The sequence below is a fragment of the Rousettus aegyptiacus genome, unplaced genomic scaffold, assembly GCF_014176215.1.
Source record: "Rousettus aegyptiacus isolate mRouAeg1 unplaced genomic scaffold, mRouAeg1.p scaffold_m13_p_10, whole genome shotgun sequence".
Taxonomy (NCBI): Eukaryota; Metazoa; Chordata; class Mammalia; order Chiroptera; family Pteropodidae; genus Rousettus; species Rousettus aegyptiacus.
In genome coordinates this window covers 92,521,349-92,539,393 of record NW_023416285.1, presented here as the reverse complement: position 1 = coordinate 92,539,393, position 18,045 = coordinate 92,521,349, and the positions used below count along the sequence as shown (strand labels likewise).

The window sequence follows — 18,045 nt, the reverse complement described above, 5'->3', positions numbered from 1 at the left end:
TGAAAGGCTGGAAGGCGTGAGCGCCCTCCCCGGGCGACTGTGCTGAGGCCGGGGGTGGAGGCGATGGACAAGCCCGCGGAGGTGTGCTGCCTGCAGTGGGCATGGCCAGTGGTCATTGGGTCAGCAAGCTTCGATGTTACTCTGAACCATAAACTTCAGGTGTAGAAGCATTAGGAATGCCTTTATTGTCTTTAAGTATCCATGGTGAGATAATTTGTAGGTTATTTAAGTGGTTTTATATGTAAAATCATCGTACAGAGATTAAGCATGCAAATAGGCAGGTCGGGGACCACAGACGTCAGTGGCCTCTATGTGGCGATGAGCAGCCCAAGCTGTTATTCCTCCTGTCTGGAGGCCGCACAAACCTCCTGTTGAAATAGCCCGCCAGGGAGCGCGGGGAAGCGCCGGCATCTGAGGCGGCTCTCACTGCTTCTCTTTGCTCTCCTCTTGTTTCACAATCCCTCCTGTGAAATCCTCTTTCTTAATTTTAATTTATTTAGTCTCCAAGCTACGTCTATTTCCTTTTCTTCCATCCTCAGTACAGCCGCATAAACAGAGGATCAGGTCACCCCTCCCTCCCAGAAAAGAGCTAAAACCAGGAGAGATTGTGATATACATTAAGAAAATTGGCACAAGAAGAATAAATCTTTCTTGGAATTTTCGTTAAGATTTTTTTTTTCCTTGAAAAGAAAGCCAAACTGGAAAGTAAAACATTCTCCGTAGTTAATAAACAAAAACCTCACAAATCGAAAACTTATTTTCCAAGATGAACTAACATTTTGCTCTGTCTGCTTTTCCTAATATGCACATTTCTTTTAGCCCAAACCCTCGCTCTGGGAAACATTTGCATCTCCGTCTCCCAGCTCCAGGGCTTCCTGAGCAGAGAAATATGTGCTTGGTGGTTTCAGAAGCACTGGCTCTTACTCATTTCGCCAAAAGCAGCAAATCTTTAGAAATGAAATTTTCCAGGCACTTGGCTTCTAAATCAGCCTTGTGGGAATAGATGATTTAGAATCTTATCAGACCACAGGTCTCACGGCCTTTAAAAATGTCATCCGCCTGTCCCCTATGCAGCCTGGCTAATCATACTGCCTGTCTTGCAGGAGCGGCCGAGGAATGACTGTTCCGAGGCTGTTTACAGTCTTTATTAAACTTCTTGTTTGCCGACAGACCTCATCTCTCGCTGGCCTGGAGTCTGTTGATCACTGTTAATTTGTTCTCATTAAGTTGGTCTCTAGGCTATAGCTGTGTTTTGAACAAAGTTTGGTTATGCGGGAAGGTTCATGGCTCGTGTGGCCACCCTCTTGGTCGTCTCGGGTGAGTTCTGTGCCATCCAGCTTTGCACCCGGACTTGAGGAATCCAGCCCTACCTTCTGCTCTGTCACTCACAGCCACAGCCTCAATCTCACCCCTTCCCGCTGTCCAGCCCCAACTTGGACCTGTCCGTGCCCCACGTGGGCCTCAAGCATGTCCGACATCTTCCCCTGGGGCTTGGCCAGCCAAACGAATTGGGACAGGGAGTCATAAAACCACAGCATCTTAAAGCTGGAGAGATTACTGGGAATTCTCTAGTCTGTCCTTTTCATGTTCAGATAAGGAAATTTGAGTCAAGAAAACGAGCCAATGGCCTACTAATGGGGAAGGTCCCATTGGAGGTGATAGCAGAACTGGAGTGAGAACCCATGATTTTATGGAACAAATCGTGTTCGGGATATTTAATAAAAATTTTTGCTTTTACGATATTTGCCAGATGACTGTTGGTATCTCTGGAACTATATGTTACTTGCACCAACACCCCAATTCAAAACTCAGCTTTGGAAATGTTCAGAGGAGAACAGCAATTTTATTCAATTTGTGCCAACTTCTGCTTTTACCGACTGCCAGTCGCGGGGCAAGCTGCAACCGTCTGGGCGCGGTCGGGTGCCGAGGCGGCCACCTGGTACAAAAGAGTATAGGATTTCCTTTTCTTCCTATGATGATGTGTTAAACCTAATGAATCTGGAAGGACCATAAAGTGCATATTAAACATATATTTTGGTGTTTTTTCCTCCCAACCCTTCATCTACTAGAGACAGTATTATGGATAAGATCGATAGCCGTCATACACAGAAGGCTGTCTGTCAGGCTTTTAGGGTGTGTGGGACTCTGTTAAATAACGTAAAAAGAGTCCAGGTGGACTTGCATGTGTGTATTTACCGTGGACTATCCCCGAGTTAGCCCTTGGGGGATTTATGAAGTCACAGGCTTCTCCTGTGCCACCTGGGCGCTCCGAGCACGCGCTTCCTGCTGGACCGTGTGTCTGCAGCGCACAGCGCGGGAGTCCCCGCGCCGGGGAGAGCAGCTCCTCCCCGCAGGAAGGTGTCCAGCGCCATGCGCGCAGGCCCTCACTCCAGCTTGTCTTGCAGGCTCTGTGGCTACCCTCCTTTTTATGATGAAAATGACTCCAAGCTCTTCGAACAGATCCTCAAGGCCGAATACGAGTTCGACTCCCCCTACTGGGATGACATCTCTGACTCCGGTAGGTGTCCTGCTCCCTGTGGGTGGCCCTGGGACTTTACACCCACATCTCTGAACCAAAGGTGTCACTGGCTGCCAGGGAGAAGGAACTTCGAGCTGGGAAAGTAGCATTTCAGGCCTGGCGTGGCTGTCTCTTCGTTGGCAGGTCTCCACGGAAAGTCCCACACCTTGGCTTTCCTTTTCCCCAAACGCTGGTGCTTCACGTTCAGTGTACCGTGGGGTACGGGGAGGGCCGGTCCCGTAGCCTTCACGCGACACACGACGCTCCGAGAGACCCCGTCGAGTCATGCCGTCGTGTCTCAAGCCACAGACTGACTCCTCCCCTGTGCTTCTTTTTGAACAGCAAAAGATTTCATTCGGAATCTGATGGAGAAGGATCCGAATAAAAGATACACGTGTGAGCAGGCAGCTCGGCACCCATGGTAAGGAAGGGCGCGCCCCAGAGACGTGTCTCCGCCGTCCTCCCAGGGCCAGCTTCCCGCTGGCTGTCGCTAGCTGTGAAAGCCACGGGGAGTGGCCGCACCTCCCTCCCGCCAGTGGCCTTAGTCCTTTCCCCAAGCCAGCACTCGAAATCTCTCGTCCCCTCGGGACGCAGTCTTCTAAACGCACTAACGACAAGTTAAGCGTGCTAAAGAGAGCTGTAGCTTTTTCACTTCACGTGAAATTTTTTTAGGATCATTTTTATTGAAGTAAGTTGCCCAACAAGGCATAAAGATGGGCGTTTTATTCCTTGAGTTTATTAGTCAGCAGTTAAGTGAATTGAAGTTATATATGTATATATATATATATATATATATATATGTTTGTGTGTTTTTTTGAGATGCTTTTCAAGTTAGCCTATGTGCGACGTGTTCAGCAGTGTTTGTGAGGCTGCCTTGTTTTTATGCCGCTGACTAGTTTTGAACCCAGCTTCACTACCAGCTAGCTGTGATTCGGGGTTTATATATTAACTTCTCCGAGCCCCAATTTTCTCAGCTTTAAAATGAGAATAGGGATACCTAGTTTACAGGACTGACGTAAGAAATCATCGAGGTAATGCACATACAGGGTTTAGCACAGTGCCTGGCACACAGGAGCTGCTTCATTAAGCTGTTATCATTAAAGCGCCATGAGCATCCCTTTTGGAACATTGCTCAGGAGCTTTAGGGATTAAACAAGATAATACATACAAAAAAGAAGAGTACCTAGTACGCAATAAATCTTTAATCTATGTGAGTCACCATTATTTTATTATTGCACTAAGGAGTTTATACTTTCCCCTTTGGGCAGCGGGAGCGCCTGAGCAGGTTTTAAGTGGGGTCCTCAGATTTGCATTTCAGAAACCTCAGCCTGGCTGCAGGGTAGAGGATGAGCTGTGGAGATGGGGCGTGGGAGGGTGGCAGGAAGGTGCAGGTGGCCTGCCCAGCACCACGGGGATGGGCAGGTGGAGAAGACTGCGAGGCGGACCTCAGGGGTGAGGGAGCGCCGGGTCTCGGGCAGAGCGCTGTGGCGGGGGGGGGCGGGGGTGCGGGGCGGGGGACACCAGGTCATTCCCTCTTTTCCAGTTTCAGCTAGAACTGGGGTCGTCCAGGCGGAGACCTGTGGTGAGCACTTTGCTGAACGGGTGTGCAGTTCAGGAAGGGGGTTGAGCTAGAGACAGCCCGGGTCGCATTAAGACGTGTTAGCATTTGAGCCGCACAAATAACCGCCTTCCTACTCCAGAGGGGTTTCCCCCAGTGCTTCATAACTTTCACTGTTCATATCAAAATTCCCAAGAAATCAAACATTGGAAAATGATTTAAAAAAAAAAGAATGCATTTGACCGAAGCGTCAGTCAAACGCCCCTCTTGGCTGCGCATGTGGTATGTGTGCTACTGTACGTAAGGTTGCCCGGGGTCCAGCCGAGGGCGGCAGCAGGCAGAGGGCGGGGCGATGCTCCCAGAGGGCGTAGCTCTACCAACATCGCCATTCTGGAAGCCGCAGCAGCGCCTCTCACCCTGCACTTGCTCCTCCAGCTTAGTCACGGCCGTCTAGGGCCGGGAGGGGCCTCTGGAATCCACGGACGCCTGCCCCCAGCCTCAGAACAGACCACTCTGGCCAGGAGAGGGCTCCTCGCAAAGCTTTCCTCTTAGGGGGCAGTGAGCCCTCTTACCAGATGTTTGCTGAGCGCCTCGCTTGAGGCTTTGCCTTTCTCTCGGTGGTGCGTGGTAAGGAGCCAGCAGGCGGCTTGCTGGCAGCCAGAGATTAGGGAACGGCAGTGGCATGTGGGAACCCATTCCTGTTTACAGGGAACACCTTGACAGAGTTCATTTATCCGGCTCAGGTTGTTCCAATCCTCGAGCTCCAGTTTGAGGGACAAACCAAGTGACGATCCTGGGCATCGGTGTCCCAGGTGACACAGTGCTCCATGGCAGCAGCAGTGTGGTTCCCTTGGGGACCTGGTCTGTTGGCCAGGCCGGGGAGCACCTGCCGCCTTCTCAGTTGTTTACAGAGACCCCTGCCCTCCCTGCTTCTAGCCCCAGCCAGCTAAGCTGGATTTAGGAACTGGGGCACAGCTAGGGAGCCCGGGATACGCACACTCATCACCAAGCCCATCTCGAGCAAGTGTCTAGAAAAATGCAAAATCAGAGCCACGGAGGTGGAGCGGCCTGTGCACAAAACGCAGAAGCACCTAAAGCAAGGAAGGCAGAGCTCAATGCTCTGTGCGTGGAGGACATGTGTGATTCACAGAACCGCTCCCTGCGGAGCTGGAGCGGAGGGGGAGGTGACAACTGGGAAGCAGAGGGCGTGAGATTGCCGAGGGAAAGGCGGGCGCCGCAGCTCTGTGTGAGTGTGCGCACGCAGATTCGGAAGCCGGGTCCCCTGTGGCGGAAGCGTTGTGCAGTTCCCGAGACAAGTGAGGTGGCCGCTGAGGCCCCTTCCATTTCCAGGAGGAATGTCCCTGTTTCGCTGGTGAGTGACGCTAGAGCCAGCAGCACACGCTTCGCGGGCTTCACACGTCGCTGTGCCCTTCCTGGCCTGCGAGCAGCAGCTGTCACTTCCATCGCGGTGTCCTTGCGGGGAGGTCCTGTGCTAGCAGGGTGCGCAGTGGCGGCACCCCCCAGGGAGACCGCCCAGTGGAGCCTCTGGGCCACCGTCTGCCCTGCTGACTCTCCCAGCTGCAGCACACCCTCGGACTGTGGCCCGCAAGCACGGAACATTCCTGAAATAATTGGAAGTGTGCATTTTCCTTCCACTTTGGCCCTGGCTCGCCCACAGAAAAGGGAGTCTCCCTGCCCGCCCACGGGTCTGTTTGGTTTGGAGGGCGGCTCTGCCCTGCGGCCGCGCTCTGCCCCAGGGATCCCGTGCTTCCGACCACGACCACTTCTGTGCGGCCATTTCCAAGAAAGAGCTGGCCACGGGTGGGGTGAGACGGCCCCCTCTCCTGAGTCCGGGGCTTTTATAAACAGTGCAGGAGGAAGTCACCCGCAAGCCCTCTCCAGGGGGAAAGCCTCACAGAGACGCCTGCACCCCACAGCGGTGGCCGCTCCCGTTTCAGATGGGGCGCCCCCTCAGATGCCTGATGTCCATTCACCGCATGTCTGGGGAGAGGGGGCGACTCACGGTTGGTGGACGTGGAAACTGGGGTCATGTCGGCTGGGTTCTGAGTGTCCTCTTGCCCAGTGTCTTCGGTCCCGCTGGGGACGAGGGAGGAGTCTGTGTGGGGCGAGCTGCTCTCAGCGGGAACAGACTGTATGCACGACTTGGGCCCAGCATGGCACAGACTCCATGTCCCGGCCACCAACCGTGTTTGCAGTGCCAAAGTGAAAGGCTGGCTGGCTGGGAGCACGTATCTTATTCAGGGATGCCTTCTTGTCGAATAAGCCCTCGGCTTCTTCCTCTCATCTCCCCAAACTGTTTGGACGTATTTGGACATCGTAGTCGTCTGGCAGCCGGGCTGTTTCGTGTCCGGGGCCCTCTGGTTCTGAGAGATGACAGGCTTCCTTACTCACCAGTCACCTTCCAGCCAGAAAGGGTGCTCAGTGTCACCAACACCTGTCTGCCCCTTAATTTCTCCGAGATGCAAGAAACTATCTCTTTGGGCATCAGATATCAATCTAGAATCTTGTAGTTTGGAGTGACCCAAGCCCAAAAGACTAAGGGCAAAGCACAGCTTCCTCCGAACCCCGGGGAGGCCAGTGGTTGCACGTAGAGTGAGGACAGCATGAGGTGGAGAAGGGACGTGTGTGCAGGAAGAGGGCCGGGAGTGGCCTGCAGGTGGTTATTAAGACCAGGGGCTGCCAGCCGAGGGAGAGGAGAGGGAGGCGTCCGGTGAGGGAGAGCATGAGCGGGGGAAGCTGGGGCGGGCAGTCTCAGGATGAGGGGAGCTCCAAGGACAGGAGGCGGAGAGCAAACCCACCTCTCCACTCATCGAGGGCTACGGAACAAGCAGGAGCCGATGCCCAGTAACATCAAGGACCCAGCTGAGCGCAGAGCGGATGTGGCCCTGGCATTGACGAGAACTCGTCTGGGAGACTCAGGAGTAGAGGCGCCGGGCAGGGCTGAGCTAAGGCTGGTCCCCTCTCGCTGAGCACAGAGAAGCTGAGCAGCCCCCCGGGTGTGGCTGTGGGGGAGCAGGGTCCACAGGACAGAGGGCCTGGAGAGGGCAGAGGAGGGGCCTCGCGGCAGGAAGCTGCGCGGAGGGCCCGAGTGCGGGTCCCGGTCAGGCGGGCAGGAAGCACGGTGAAGATGGTGCAGGCAAAGCCCTGCAGGCTGACGGCTGGCGGACGGAGCCGGGGAGGATGCTGGGAACAGCTCAGGTCACGTCGTCGTCGTGGATTCTGCTGTTGTGGGAATGGGCGTCAGAAAAAGGAGAGCCAGGTGCAGAGGTCCCATCTGGAGAGGGTGCAGACAGAGGAGGGGCGGGGCCTGAGAGCGGGTGGCGGGTGGCGGACCATGCTGCAGACAGAGTCGCAGGGTGGTGCAAGCAGCCTGGAGCACCTGACCAGCCAGCCTCGCCGCCAACTTCGGGAAAGGGGCGGGCGGGGGCTTCCCATGGAAAGCAGCTCCAGTGTCCACGGACCCCAGAAACTCTCTGAGGAAGCGTCTCTGCCTCTGTTTCAGGATCGCCGGCGACACAGCCCTGAGCAAGAACATCCACGAGTCCGTCAGCGCCCAGATCAGGAAGAACTTCGCCAAGAGCAGGTGGAGGGTAAGTCCCGGGGCACTGGGCCCCGCGAGTGTGACCCCCACGTGCAGCGCGCCCTGCAGCTGGAGCGGTTCTCGTGTCTGAAGGTTACGGTCACCCGAGTCTGAGGAACATCCTCAGAACCTCACCCAGATAATTTTGCTGATTTTCACCGATGTGATGCGAACTTTAAGAGAGTGTCACAGCGTGAAAAGGGTGACGTCTGTGGGTTGCTAGTCCCCTCCGAGGGTCAGGACCAGCCGTAGTGCCGGCTCCGACGCGTCCGCTATGTCCTGAGGACGTGGTCTTTCTCCACTTCGCTGGAATTCTGAATAGTCAACTTATATTAAAGTGACGCCAAGGAGAGAAAAAACAGGAAATCTGAGTCAAACTCATCAGTGTTTTCTGGTAAAATGTGGTGGATTTAAACCGACATTTTTGTGATCACTGACTGGTTACCTAGATCCTAATCATGTGGGTAATTAAGAGCCAACAGTGATAGACCATACAGAAACAAAGTTAGTAACCCAGACCTCTGTTATTCCGAGGACATGCTATTATTTGGGACGAAAGCACCAATAATAGGAAAATAAAAACTATTGTGAAATGTTATGTTTTAAGGTACCACATTATTATAATGAGCCTTTTATTCTAAAAGTCACTTTTAAATTACAGAGAATTGGTTTACATTTATTCCATATGTTTACTGCATCAGAAGAAAACTATGTTTCTAAATCTCCAAAATAAATTTTGATGGGGAGGGATCAGATACATTAGGATAATTTTAAAACACGGGGCAATATAAATTTCCTTTCTAGAGTATCATGAGAACATTTTTAGAAGTTTGAAATGCTTAGAGTCACTGGAGAAATAATAATGAACTAGAACATTTTGTCTCCTCTTTTCCTTTCTTAAATCTCAGCAAGCATTTAATGCCACAGCCGTCGTGAGGCACATGAGAAAACTCCATCTTGGCAGCAGCCTGGACAGTTCGAATGCAGGCGTCTCGAGCAGCCTCAGTCTGGCCAGCCAAAAAGACTGTGCGTATGTAGCGAAAACAACTTTTCAACTGGCATCTAAGACAAATCTGGGGTGGAGAGGAGGGCACTTGTCATTTGCTGAGTTCCTTCCATGTATCAGGCACTTTCAATAATTTATCCCGTCTAGACTCCCAGCAACTCTAGGGCGTGATTTAATTTTTAAAAATAGGGTTTTCATTTTTTTTTTTTAATTAAAGGTATTGCAGTGACATTGGTTAATAACATTAAATAAGTTTCAGGCGTACATCCTTATAACACGACGTCTGTATGCTCTAATGTGTGCTCACACTCGAAGCCTCGTCTCCCTCTGTCTCCATGTACTCGACGCGCCTCACCCTGCTCATCTTCCCCCCACCTCTGTTCCCCTCTGGAAGCCGCCATTCTGGTGTCTGTGTCTGTGAGTTTGTTTTTCTGTTTGTTTTGTTTGTTCATTTGTCGCTTTTTGTTTTCTATCCCACATGCGAGTGAAATCACGCGGTTGTTTTCCTTTCTCATCTGACTTCTTTCACTCAGCATGATGCTCTCAAGATCCATCAGTGTTGTCACAAACAGCAGTGGTTCGTCTTTTTTATGGCTGAGTAGTATTCCACTGTATACATGGATCACATCTCCCTTACGCAGTCATCCACTGAAGGCCGCTTAGGTTGTTTCCCTGTGTTGGCTACTGTGAATAATGCTGCAGTGAACATAGGGCTGCATGTATCTTTGTAAATAAGCGTTTTCAAAATCCGAGGGTAGATACCCAGAAGAGACATTGATGGGTCATATGGTAGTTCCGTTCTTAATTTTTTGAGGAATCTCCATACTGTTTTCCATAGTGGCTGTACCAGCTTATATTCCCCAAATTAATGTTTTAATATTCACACTACTGTACATATTCTTATTTCCATTTGTTATGAGAAGTCCGTTGCTCCAGTCCCGCACATCCATGTCCGTCTGCTTGCCCTCCGACTTGCTTGTCATTGTGAGTCCCCGTTAGGAGTTGAGGAAGGGATGGCAGAGACTCCTGACAGCCTAATCTCGCTGACTTTTCATACATATTTTTTGATGAGGACATTGATAACCGGAGCTGATTTATATGCAGTGCATTGGCTTTGCAATCAAAGTAATAGCAGTGTTCATTATCCTTCACTCCGTGTGGAAAGCTATGTCACTGAGGGCACACGCACACCCTCCTTTCCTCACTACCCCTCCGTGTATTTACCTTAATCTCACATCAGGCCATTCCAGTGGCTCCTCGCCACTTCAGAGCAGTTGCTGTGATCTTCCTCGTCAGCCCTCGACTCCCTAACCATTGAGCACCCTTCAGCTGGATCTCTCTCTGGGTATCACATATCTTCCCATTTCCCTTGGAAAACACGTTTCCTTCCTCTCCAAATACTCCTCCCATCTCATTCAGGAGTGTCCAGCCCTTAAATTTTCCCAAGAACGCTCCATGAGCATCCCTGACCCAATTGCTACCATAGATCCACGCTTACGTTTCATGACGGAGCCTTTCCACCCTCTGGTCAGTCGTTTCATTGAATATTCATACACTGGCTCTGACAGAAAAGCCATCTAATCATTTATTTATGGCTCAACCTGCATCTGAGCCTGCGAAGTTCATGGGGGGGCATGCACCCCTGGAGCTAAGCTGACCTACACCCAGACTTTCTGGTGCCAGCACATCTGCTCGGGGACCAATGTGGTGCAGTCTGTGAGGGATTTTTCCAGGCTAGAGGGTTGCTGAGTTCACACAGGAGTAGGAAAACAACCTCATTTCAATGTGCTTGCTCTGTGTCACAAACGTGTGTTAGCCAAAAGTACAGACCACTCACCAAGCAGGGATCAGAAGGCATGGCACATTTTCTCTTCATTCTTAAAATCTTACTTCATGGAGCTGCTGTAAGAAACAGTTTTCATAATGACAGTGTGCATTCAGCACCTCGCCCGAAGCCTCGTACATAGTAAGTGCTCAGTAAATGGCACCCGTCATATTAGGGTGGCTAAATCATGTCTTACTCAAGTACAAAACAGTTATAACGGAAAAAGGAGTGCAGGGCTGGGTCTCAGAAGAAGACTTTTTGGACACATTGCAAATGTTTTCTTAGATATTTTTATGCACTAAAAACTTAGAATTGAGTGCCTAAAAGGTCGACTTCCCCACCCCCAGCAAATCCTCGCAGAGGGCCGGGGAGCGAGTATTCCCTCCTGAAGCTCTGAACCCTTGTGTCACTGTCCCTGCAGGTCTGGCGCCCTCCACGCTCTGTAGTTTCATTTCCTCTTCGTCGGGGGTCTCAGCAGTGGGAGCGGAGCGGAGACCGAGGCCCACCACTGTGACGGCAGTGCACTCCGGGAGCAAGTGACTGGCTCTGGAGGTGGGACGCTGGGGGGGGGGGGCCTCAGGCGGGGCCAGGGAAGGGGGTCTCCAGGGCCCTCCAGCGCCACCAGCCCCTCCGGAGTGATCCCACCTTGCATGGTGCGCCTTCCTGCACAGGACTGGAAGACAGATGTTTTTTATGGCCATATTTTATACTGCAATTCTGAAGTGTTCGTTTCTCACAAACGGTACTGACTCAAGGGAGCCGATTTATAGGATCTGGTGCTGTATATACGAATCCTGCGAAGCTTTGCTGGAATGGACTTCCTGCGCGTCCTCGCCCCGATTCCTGGCATTCCCGCCCTTCTTAGCATAAGTAACCGTCTATGATGTATTTTTTTTTTTTATTAATGACAAAAAAGGTTTCAACTGGATTATTTAAGTATTGGTAAATATTGTGCATTAGGGTTTCATTTTTTTTCCTTTTAAGAAATCTGTCCTTGCAATCCATACCTCTTAGTTACATGACCTATATATTTTTTGCTTATTGGTAGTAGATTTTATGTTAACCTGTAAGAGAATATTTTTCCTTCAAGGCGAATTTCAAGGTATTTTTTAAAATGCTAACAAGAGGGTGGAGACGCCGTCTCCCAGGTGAAGAGTGCACGTACGTCACTTCTCGGCCTCGTGCTCTGCCCACTTCCGTGAGGCCCTCCACGGGCAGCTCGGCAGTCCCGCGGAGCTGTCCTCTCTCCGGGACGCTTTGGGAAGGAGCCTGAAGAAAACCTTTCCTGGCAGCTCCTCCACCCAACCCCTCGCCAGCTGGAAGCCCCAGGGGCCTCTTGCCATCAGCGGTCAGAAATGAAGACGCCCGCCCCCTCCAGGCTGAACTTCAGAGGCTGGGCTTGCTGTGAAGGAGACTCCCGCCCAGCGCACGTTTACATGTGCTTACCAAGGAGCAAGATGCCGTTTTGCTTAAAGGGAACCTCCCATGCAGCTCCCGTTTCTCACGAGGGGTAACCCCCGGAAGCTCTGCTCTCAGCTATGCAGTTTTCAAATTAATCTCTGTGTTTTTTAAAAATGGGTTTCTAATCCTACACTTAAAATGGCCTCCAACTCACATCAGTTGTGTCTGCACATTTTTACTCTGTTCTTGTATGAATGTTATCTGGAGGAGGAGAAGGAAATGGCCTTGGAAAAGAATCCATTGATCTGGTGTCGTAAGGAGAGGTGACCTGCCAAACAAGCAGGACACTGGCCACTGCAGCGATGGCACAGACCGCCTGAGCCAGGCCCAGCCGGCGCTCAAAGCTGTCCCTCTGACCAGGGCAATTTGAAAACCAAAGACCACGAGGGTGGGGTCACCAAAGGCCCCAGGCTGCCAGGACTGAAGTGTTTCCTGGGGCATAGGACTCTCAGTGCCAGGCCCGCAGCGACCTGGGCGGACCGGGCCACGTCGCTCAGCCACGTGGGGGGTAGGTGTGCAGGAGCGAGCAGTCGTGGTGTGAAACCCAGGGCAAAACACTTTTCAAGGGGGCTCAAGGATGCTGTCCTGTAGAGGCAGGCAGGTGGCTCCGAATGCCAGCTTCGCAGAAGCGCGCCCGCCCTCGGCTGGCACGGCCTCGCGAGGCTGAGTCCGCATTCCGTGCCGTCAGCTCAGCCCCGCCGGGGTCCCGGTAGGTCTGCCCGATGGTCCAGCAACTCTCCCAGCTGTCGTCCTCATGCCCTGTTCCTGCAGTTGGCCAGACTTGGCAGGTCCTGTTGGCTACGCCATCTTTGTCACTTCCGCACCTTTGCCATGCCAGATGTTTAGGGATAGCACCCCCCACCCCGCCCAACACACACACACAGTGTTCTTGGCCTCGGCAGCTCTGTTCTGCCTCTTTATGCGGCACAAGTGTGCATGAGGCAGCTGTGTCGTGGGCAGGAGTCCCGCCTGGCATCTGTCGCACGTGTACCCAGGGTGAAATCAGGTACCACTCTTCAAAATCCGTAAAAAGCCTGGAAACGTCTATAAAATAACAACAGACGCAGTTAGGAAACAGGTGTCCGCCCCCACATGCAGAAGGACGATCATGACTCCTCTAGAGAGAACCTGAGGAAACGGGCGTCTCTGCAGACTCGGCAGGACGCTGCTTGCTGACAGGCGCAATGGATCATGCGCGCGTCCACAGCTTAAGGAAACAAGTGCTCGGGCGGCACGCGCGCCGGAATTCGGTGCCCGCTCTGGGCCCTGCGAAGCCATCAGCCCTTGGCGCCATGCAGCACGCGGCCAGTCGTGCCGGGAAGGCGGCATTTAAAGCCAGATCTGGCATTCGTGATACTGTTTTCCGGAGCTAACACGTGGGTGCTTGTTACATGCAACGAGTTTGAAAGTGCGTCTTACCTGACGAGTGCGGCCGTACTCAGCCCGGAGCCCGTCGGGCCTCGGTAACACAGGGCAAGAAGGGCACAGCGGCTGGTTCCAGCCCAGAGGTTGAACTTGACATCGGGCACGTCCATACGGTCTCGATGCTGCCACACGTAGGGTATTTCCTATCGTTTTAGGAAGAGGAGAAAATGGCCACCGTATGGAAGAACTTCTGCCCTTTGGGGAGAGCCTGAGTGTTTGGTGTTATTCATGCTTTGCTGGAACATGGGAGGAGAACCCAGAATGTGCCCTTGTTAAGACCCGTCGAGTGGGTGGCAAGGCCCTAGGGCCCTCGCTGGTGTCACAGCCCAGCAGCAGTAGCTGAGCATTTCTCACGCACACCACCCGTGAAGCCAGAGTGTGTGTCCCCCGGCCCCAGCACACGCTTCCATCAGCCCCGAGCTCACATTGGTCTCCGCCGCCTCAGAGCAAGCAAATTTGTCTCTCACCTGCATGTCACATCTTGAAATAGTGTTCTCGAAGGGCCTTTCCCTCGCTTCCCTAATCTTCGTCAGTGAGGCCGTGAGAGAAGCCAGCACCTGTCTGAAACGGCGAGTTTGGTCCCCATCAGACCAGCAGCTCATTGCTCTTCACCAGGCCCCTGGCGTCTGGGCTGCTCGCTGCCCTCCCTCGGGCACGCTGGGTCTTGGAGCGTCGCGTTAGGGTGGGACAGGGACAGCTGAGAGGGGCAGGGCCCGCCCGCACGACAGGCACACAGCCGGCCATGGAAGACCCTCGCAGGAGGAAGGTGTCCAGATGGAATGACAGCGCAGCTGCGGGCGCTCGCGACCGACCGCCGCAGTGGGCAGTGTTCACCACCTATCGCTGCCCCTGGCTCCGCAGGAGGGTGGACGGGGTGTGTCCCCTTCATTTCCCTTTTCTTTTCTCTTCTTTTTTTTTTTTTTTATAAAAAAATCTGTGCAGAAAGTATGCGCCCCAAAAGCAGGTGTGGTTTTGTGTTCTTGACGAAGGTGGTGATTCCATCACTTCTAAAACCTCACCGCAGGAACAGGGAGCAGCTCCCCTGGCACAGGGGCTTGTGACCGTTGAGTGGGTCCCACTCTCTAGCTAGCTGTTGGCATAGTGTCCTAGGAACTCAGCAGTCGGCCTGGGTCAAAAGAAGATGCCTTTAACCGAGCAGGCCAAGCTCTGGATCTCAGGGAGCGTGAGCCGTCTGATGGAAGGGATTAGCATATGACCTCAGACTCAGTTCACCTGCCACACTCCAACCTCATCCTGGTCACTTGTCTGCGCGGACACACAGCATGTCCCAGATGGACTGTGGGGGCGAGAGGGCGACTCCCGTTTAGAATGAAGGGAGGGAGCTGAAAGGACCCCTCCTGACAGAGGCCTGACCCTCTCGCTCTCACGGAGTGACAGCTTAATCGGATGAACCCACTGAAGTTTGATGTTTCATGAGCAAGTTTGAACAGAAAGAAAATACCTTGTCCCAGTGGCGATAACCCATTATTTAAGGCTTTGGCCATTACGCCCTATGCCCCCACCCCCCACCCCAGAGCTGTGGCCAACATCAGTCTCAGGCTGGAGAGGCCACACTGGAACCACCACCGCCCAGGGCTGGAGACAGGAGAGTGGGGTGGCTGCCCGTGCTCTGGCCAGCACCCCTCCCTGCTTCCTGCCACTCCCACAGTGCACTGCGGCTTTCCTTCGAATATGAAAAAAGAAAGCGAGGGCCAGCAAGGGGCAGCTCCTCGGGCCTCTAAACACAAAGAAGATCCGCTCTTTCCTAGGGCCCCCTTCCGGCAAATGGAGAGGAAGTTCTCTGACTCAACCAGTGCACGAAGCCTTTGCATGTTCTGAAACAATGCCATTTGTTTCTACTCACTCTGCAGAGTTGGCCTTTTCCTTAAACACATTCCAGACCAAACACTGTTCAGTTTGTCTCCAAAAAAAAAAAAAAAAAAAAAAAAATGTATATACCTGTATGTAACCCACCGTTCTTTTGTGGGGTACCTGGTCATAGGTTGGGGCTGCAAGTGTACCTGACATTTGGAAAAAAGTATTCCAATCCTTTGGTTTTTGGTTTTCAGAATTGAAAAGGTTAAGATAGAAAAGGTGAAGTGGGCAAACATTCCTAAAAGGAGGGTGACTTATTTCCTGAAGACTCTAGAAAACCAGTCCGCAGATGAGTCCGCTTGAACACCCCTACCGCGGACCGCAGGCCGGGAGGAGGGAGCGGAAGATGGAGGCCCCTCAGCCCCAACCTCCACTGCGGTTCCTGCACGTCGTGGTCGCAGCGGGCATGGTCACGGGAGCCGGCCCCACAGCGAAGTGCGTCCTGCGAGCCAGCCACGGCCTGGCCGGAGGCGGGAGGCGCGCCAGCCTTCTCGGCCCTCCCTGCCACCTGCAGCAGCACAGCTCGGCTGTGGCCCTGGGCTGCCCTCTCCTCCAAACCCAAAGGCTGTGCACTGGGCAGCCAAACCCGCAGCATGTGGCTGCCAGGTCTCGTTTCGTGGACAAAGCAAAATGTGGAATGGCTTCTCTGTACCTTTCTACACCAAAGGGACAAACTGTCGCGTTCACCCTTCGTGCTAATGCCGCTTCTGCATTCATCACATCTATTTTTAACCTCCTGGTCTCCAGGGAACAACTTCTACAGTGATTATGTCTTCTGATTATTTACGCAATCATTTTACTTAGAGGTGATTTTAATTTCTTATGGACAGGAAAAAGGAACATGAGAGGAGTGTGTGAGACTTCAGCCATAGCGATAAGGTGTCATCAGGGACTTGAAAGCCCCAAACGCTAGATAAGTCTCAAAGGAAAACTTTAATCTGGACAGAATGAGGTCCCCCAGGCCCTCGGGGTGCGCCTGCACTTTGGGGTGTGGGGTCTGCTCAGGCGTTCACGCTCTCCTGCCCAGGGTACTTGGCATCTCCGAGTTCAGTGAGATGCTGTCCAAATGGCAACAGAAGAGATTTGTTTTCAAAGGTGGGGCCGCATGCTTCCGAAAACATTTATCTTAGTCGCATGTTCAAGTTGGAAGACACAAAAGGTACATTCTGTCCAGAATCAAAATTTGGAAGAATCTCTCAATTGGCTGTGGCCACCGCACACAATGCCGTCCCCGCCCCCTACAGCTCCCCAGCACTGAGCATGTTTTCCAAAAGCTTCTGACGTCGAACCCAGGAATGTCCCCGTGTCCGCCATCACCAGGCTTGTGAATGGTCCCATGTTTCCGTAAAAACATGCTTGTCCAAAAGAAGGGGAACTGCATTTATTCTGTGCATGTAGTAAACTGCAAGAAGTTTCACCCACATAGGTTTGCGGCTCTGCAAAATTGTGAATGGGCCTACGTAGCAAATGATTCTCTGCCTTGACAATCATGTACACATATCAAGATTTCTACCATAATGACGAGACTGATGACTTCTTGTTTTCCTTCAATAAAGACAATTAATCACCTTCAGATGTATGTGGTTCGTTTCTTTCATAAGGAGCAGGAAGCGGGTATTTCAGCAGCTCTCTTACCTCCTCTGTCTGAAGTTTGGGTTTGAAGGAAGGTGTCTGAATTGAGCCTCCAGAAAGACACGAGGTCCCCTAAGTATTTCATGTCACCTGTCCAATGAGCAGGAAGTGCCAGGGAGGGGGAAGGGGCAGGTTGGGGACTTGGGCTTCGGGTTCGTGAAGGGTGCCCAGGGTGAACACCCTGCCGGGCAGGAAAGCTCCCCCTTTTCCTTGGTACTGCGGGAGGTAGCTGGAGGCTCAGAAACCCAAATCACACTAACGAGGCGGCCACGCGTTGTTCTGCGGATAAGCCAGCGTCGATTTCCAGGAAGCTCGCTCTGAGGAGGGGCTGAGAGGCCGCACGTGCGTCACCATGTCCTCAGCATAGTCCTAGAATTCCCGATGCCCAAATGGAGATCCTTTTCTGAACAGAAGGCTACCTTCTTTTGTGGGGCTTGGGGGGACTTACAGTTCATAGGTCATCAAGTGCCCTGTGGGTGGGAGGCGTGATGACCACACAGTGCCTTCCATGCAGAGTACGTGGTTGTGTACCGAGGGAAGATGAGTCGACGTGTGTCACAGAGATGGAGAACGAACACGGTCCCACACAGCCAGTAAGCATCCCGCGAATACAGCGTGGGCCTCCGCGGAAATAAGCGAGCCCGAAGGAGGACGGGCACACCTCCTTTCATTGCATTTCACAGATGCTGTGTTTTCACGAGGTCCTCCGCTGGGAAAAAAGATGATGACTTGCTGAAGGTTCAGATGATGGTGAGCATTTTTTAGTGGTATTTTTAAATTAAGGTATAGACGTTGCGTTTTTTCAGTCATGACGCGATAGCGCGCGTAGTAGGCTCCAGTGTAGTGCGAGCATAACTTCTCCGTGCACTGGGAAACCAGGGAATTCACGTGGCTCGCTTTATCGCGATCTTCGCTTTGTCGCAGCGGGCCCAGAACTGGGCCGTGGCGGCTCCAAGGTGTGCCTCCGTGTGCACACCGTCTGACGTCTGCTCCTTCCGTAGGTGATGACGGCTTCTCTGGACCCAGACCCTAATCGCAAGGTGTGTCAACCCAAAGGGACCCTTCAGTGGACACACAAGTGACCTCGTTAATGCCGATTGTATGGAACGAAAGGACTTTGGTAACCTGACCACGTTTGAAAATT

General features: G+C 52.6%; 1 protein-coding gene across 5 annotated transcripts in view; it reads left to right on the top strand.

Moving 5' to 3' along the window:
- Positions 1 to 16,842, top strand: part of CAMK1D (calcium/calmodulin dependent protein kinase ID) — a 336,799-nt gene extending 319,957 nt beyond the window's left edge. For 4 of the 5 annotated variants that reach the window (XM_016134431.2, XM_036228185.1, XM_036228183.1 and 1 more), the window contains 5 exons: positions 2,406 to 2,518; positions 2,861 to 2,939; positions 7,600 to 7,687; positions 8,586 to 8,703; positions 10,930 to 16,842. In XM_016134431.2, the coding sequence (XP_015989917.1) occupies positions 2,406 to 2,518; positions 2,861 to 2,939; positions 7,600 to 7,687; positions 8,586 to 8,703; positions 10,930 to 11,048 (517 nt within the window). In that variant the 3' untranslated portion in view covers positions 11,049 to 16,842. Of the gene's footprint in view, positions 1 to 2,405; positions 2,519 to 2,860; positions 2,940 to 7,599; positions 7,688 to 8,585; positions 8,708 to 10,929 lie in introns of all 5 variants that reach the window. The other variant, XM_016134432.2, reaches the window with a different exon arrangement.
- Positions 16,843 to 18,045: the final 1,203 nt, after the last annotated feature.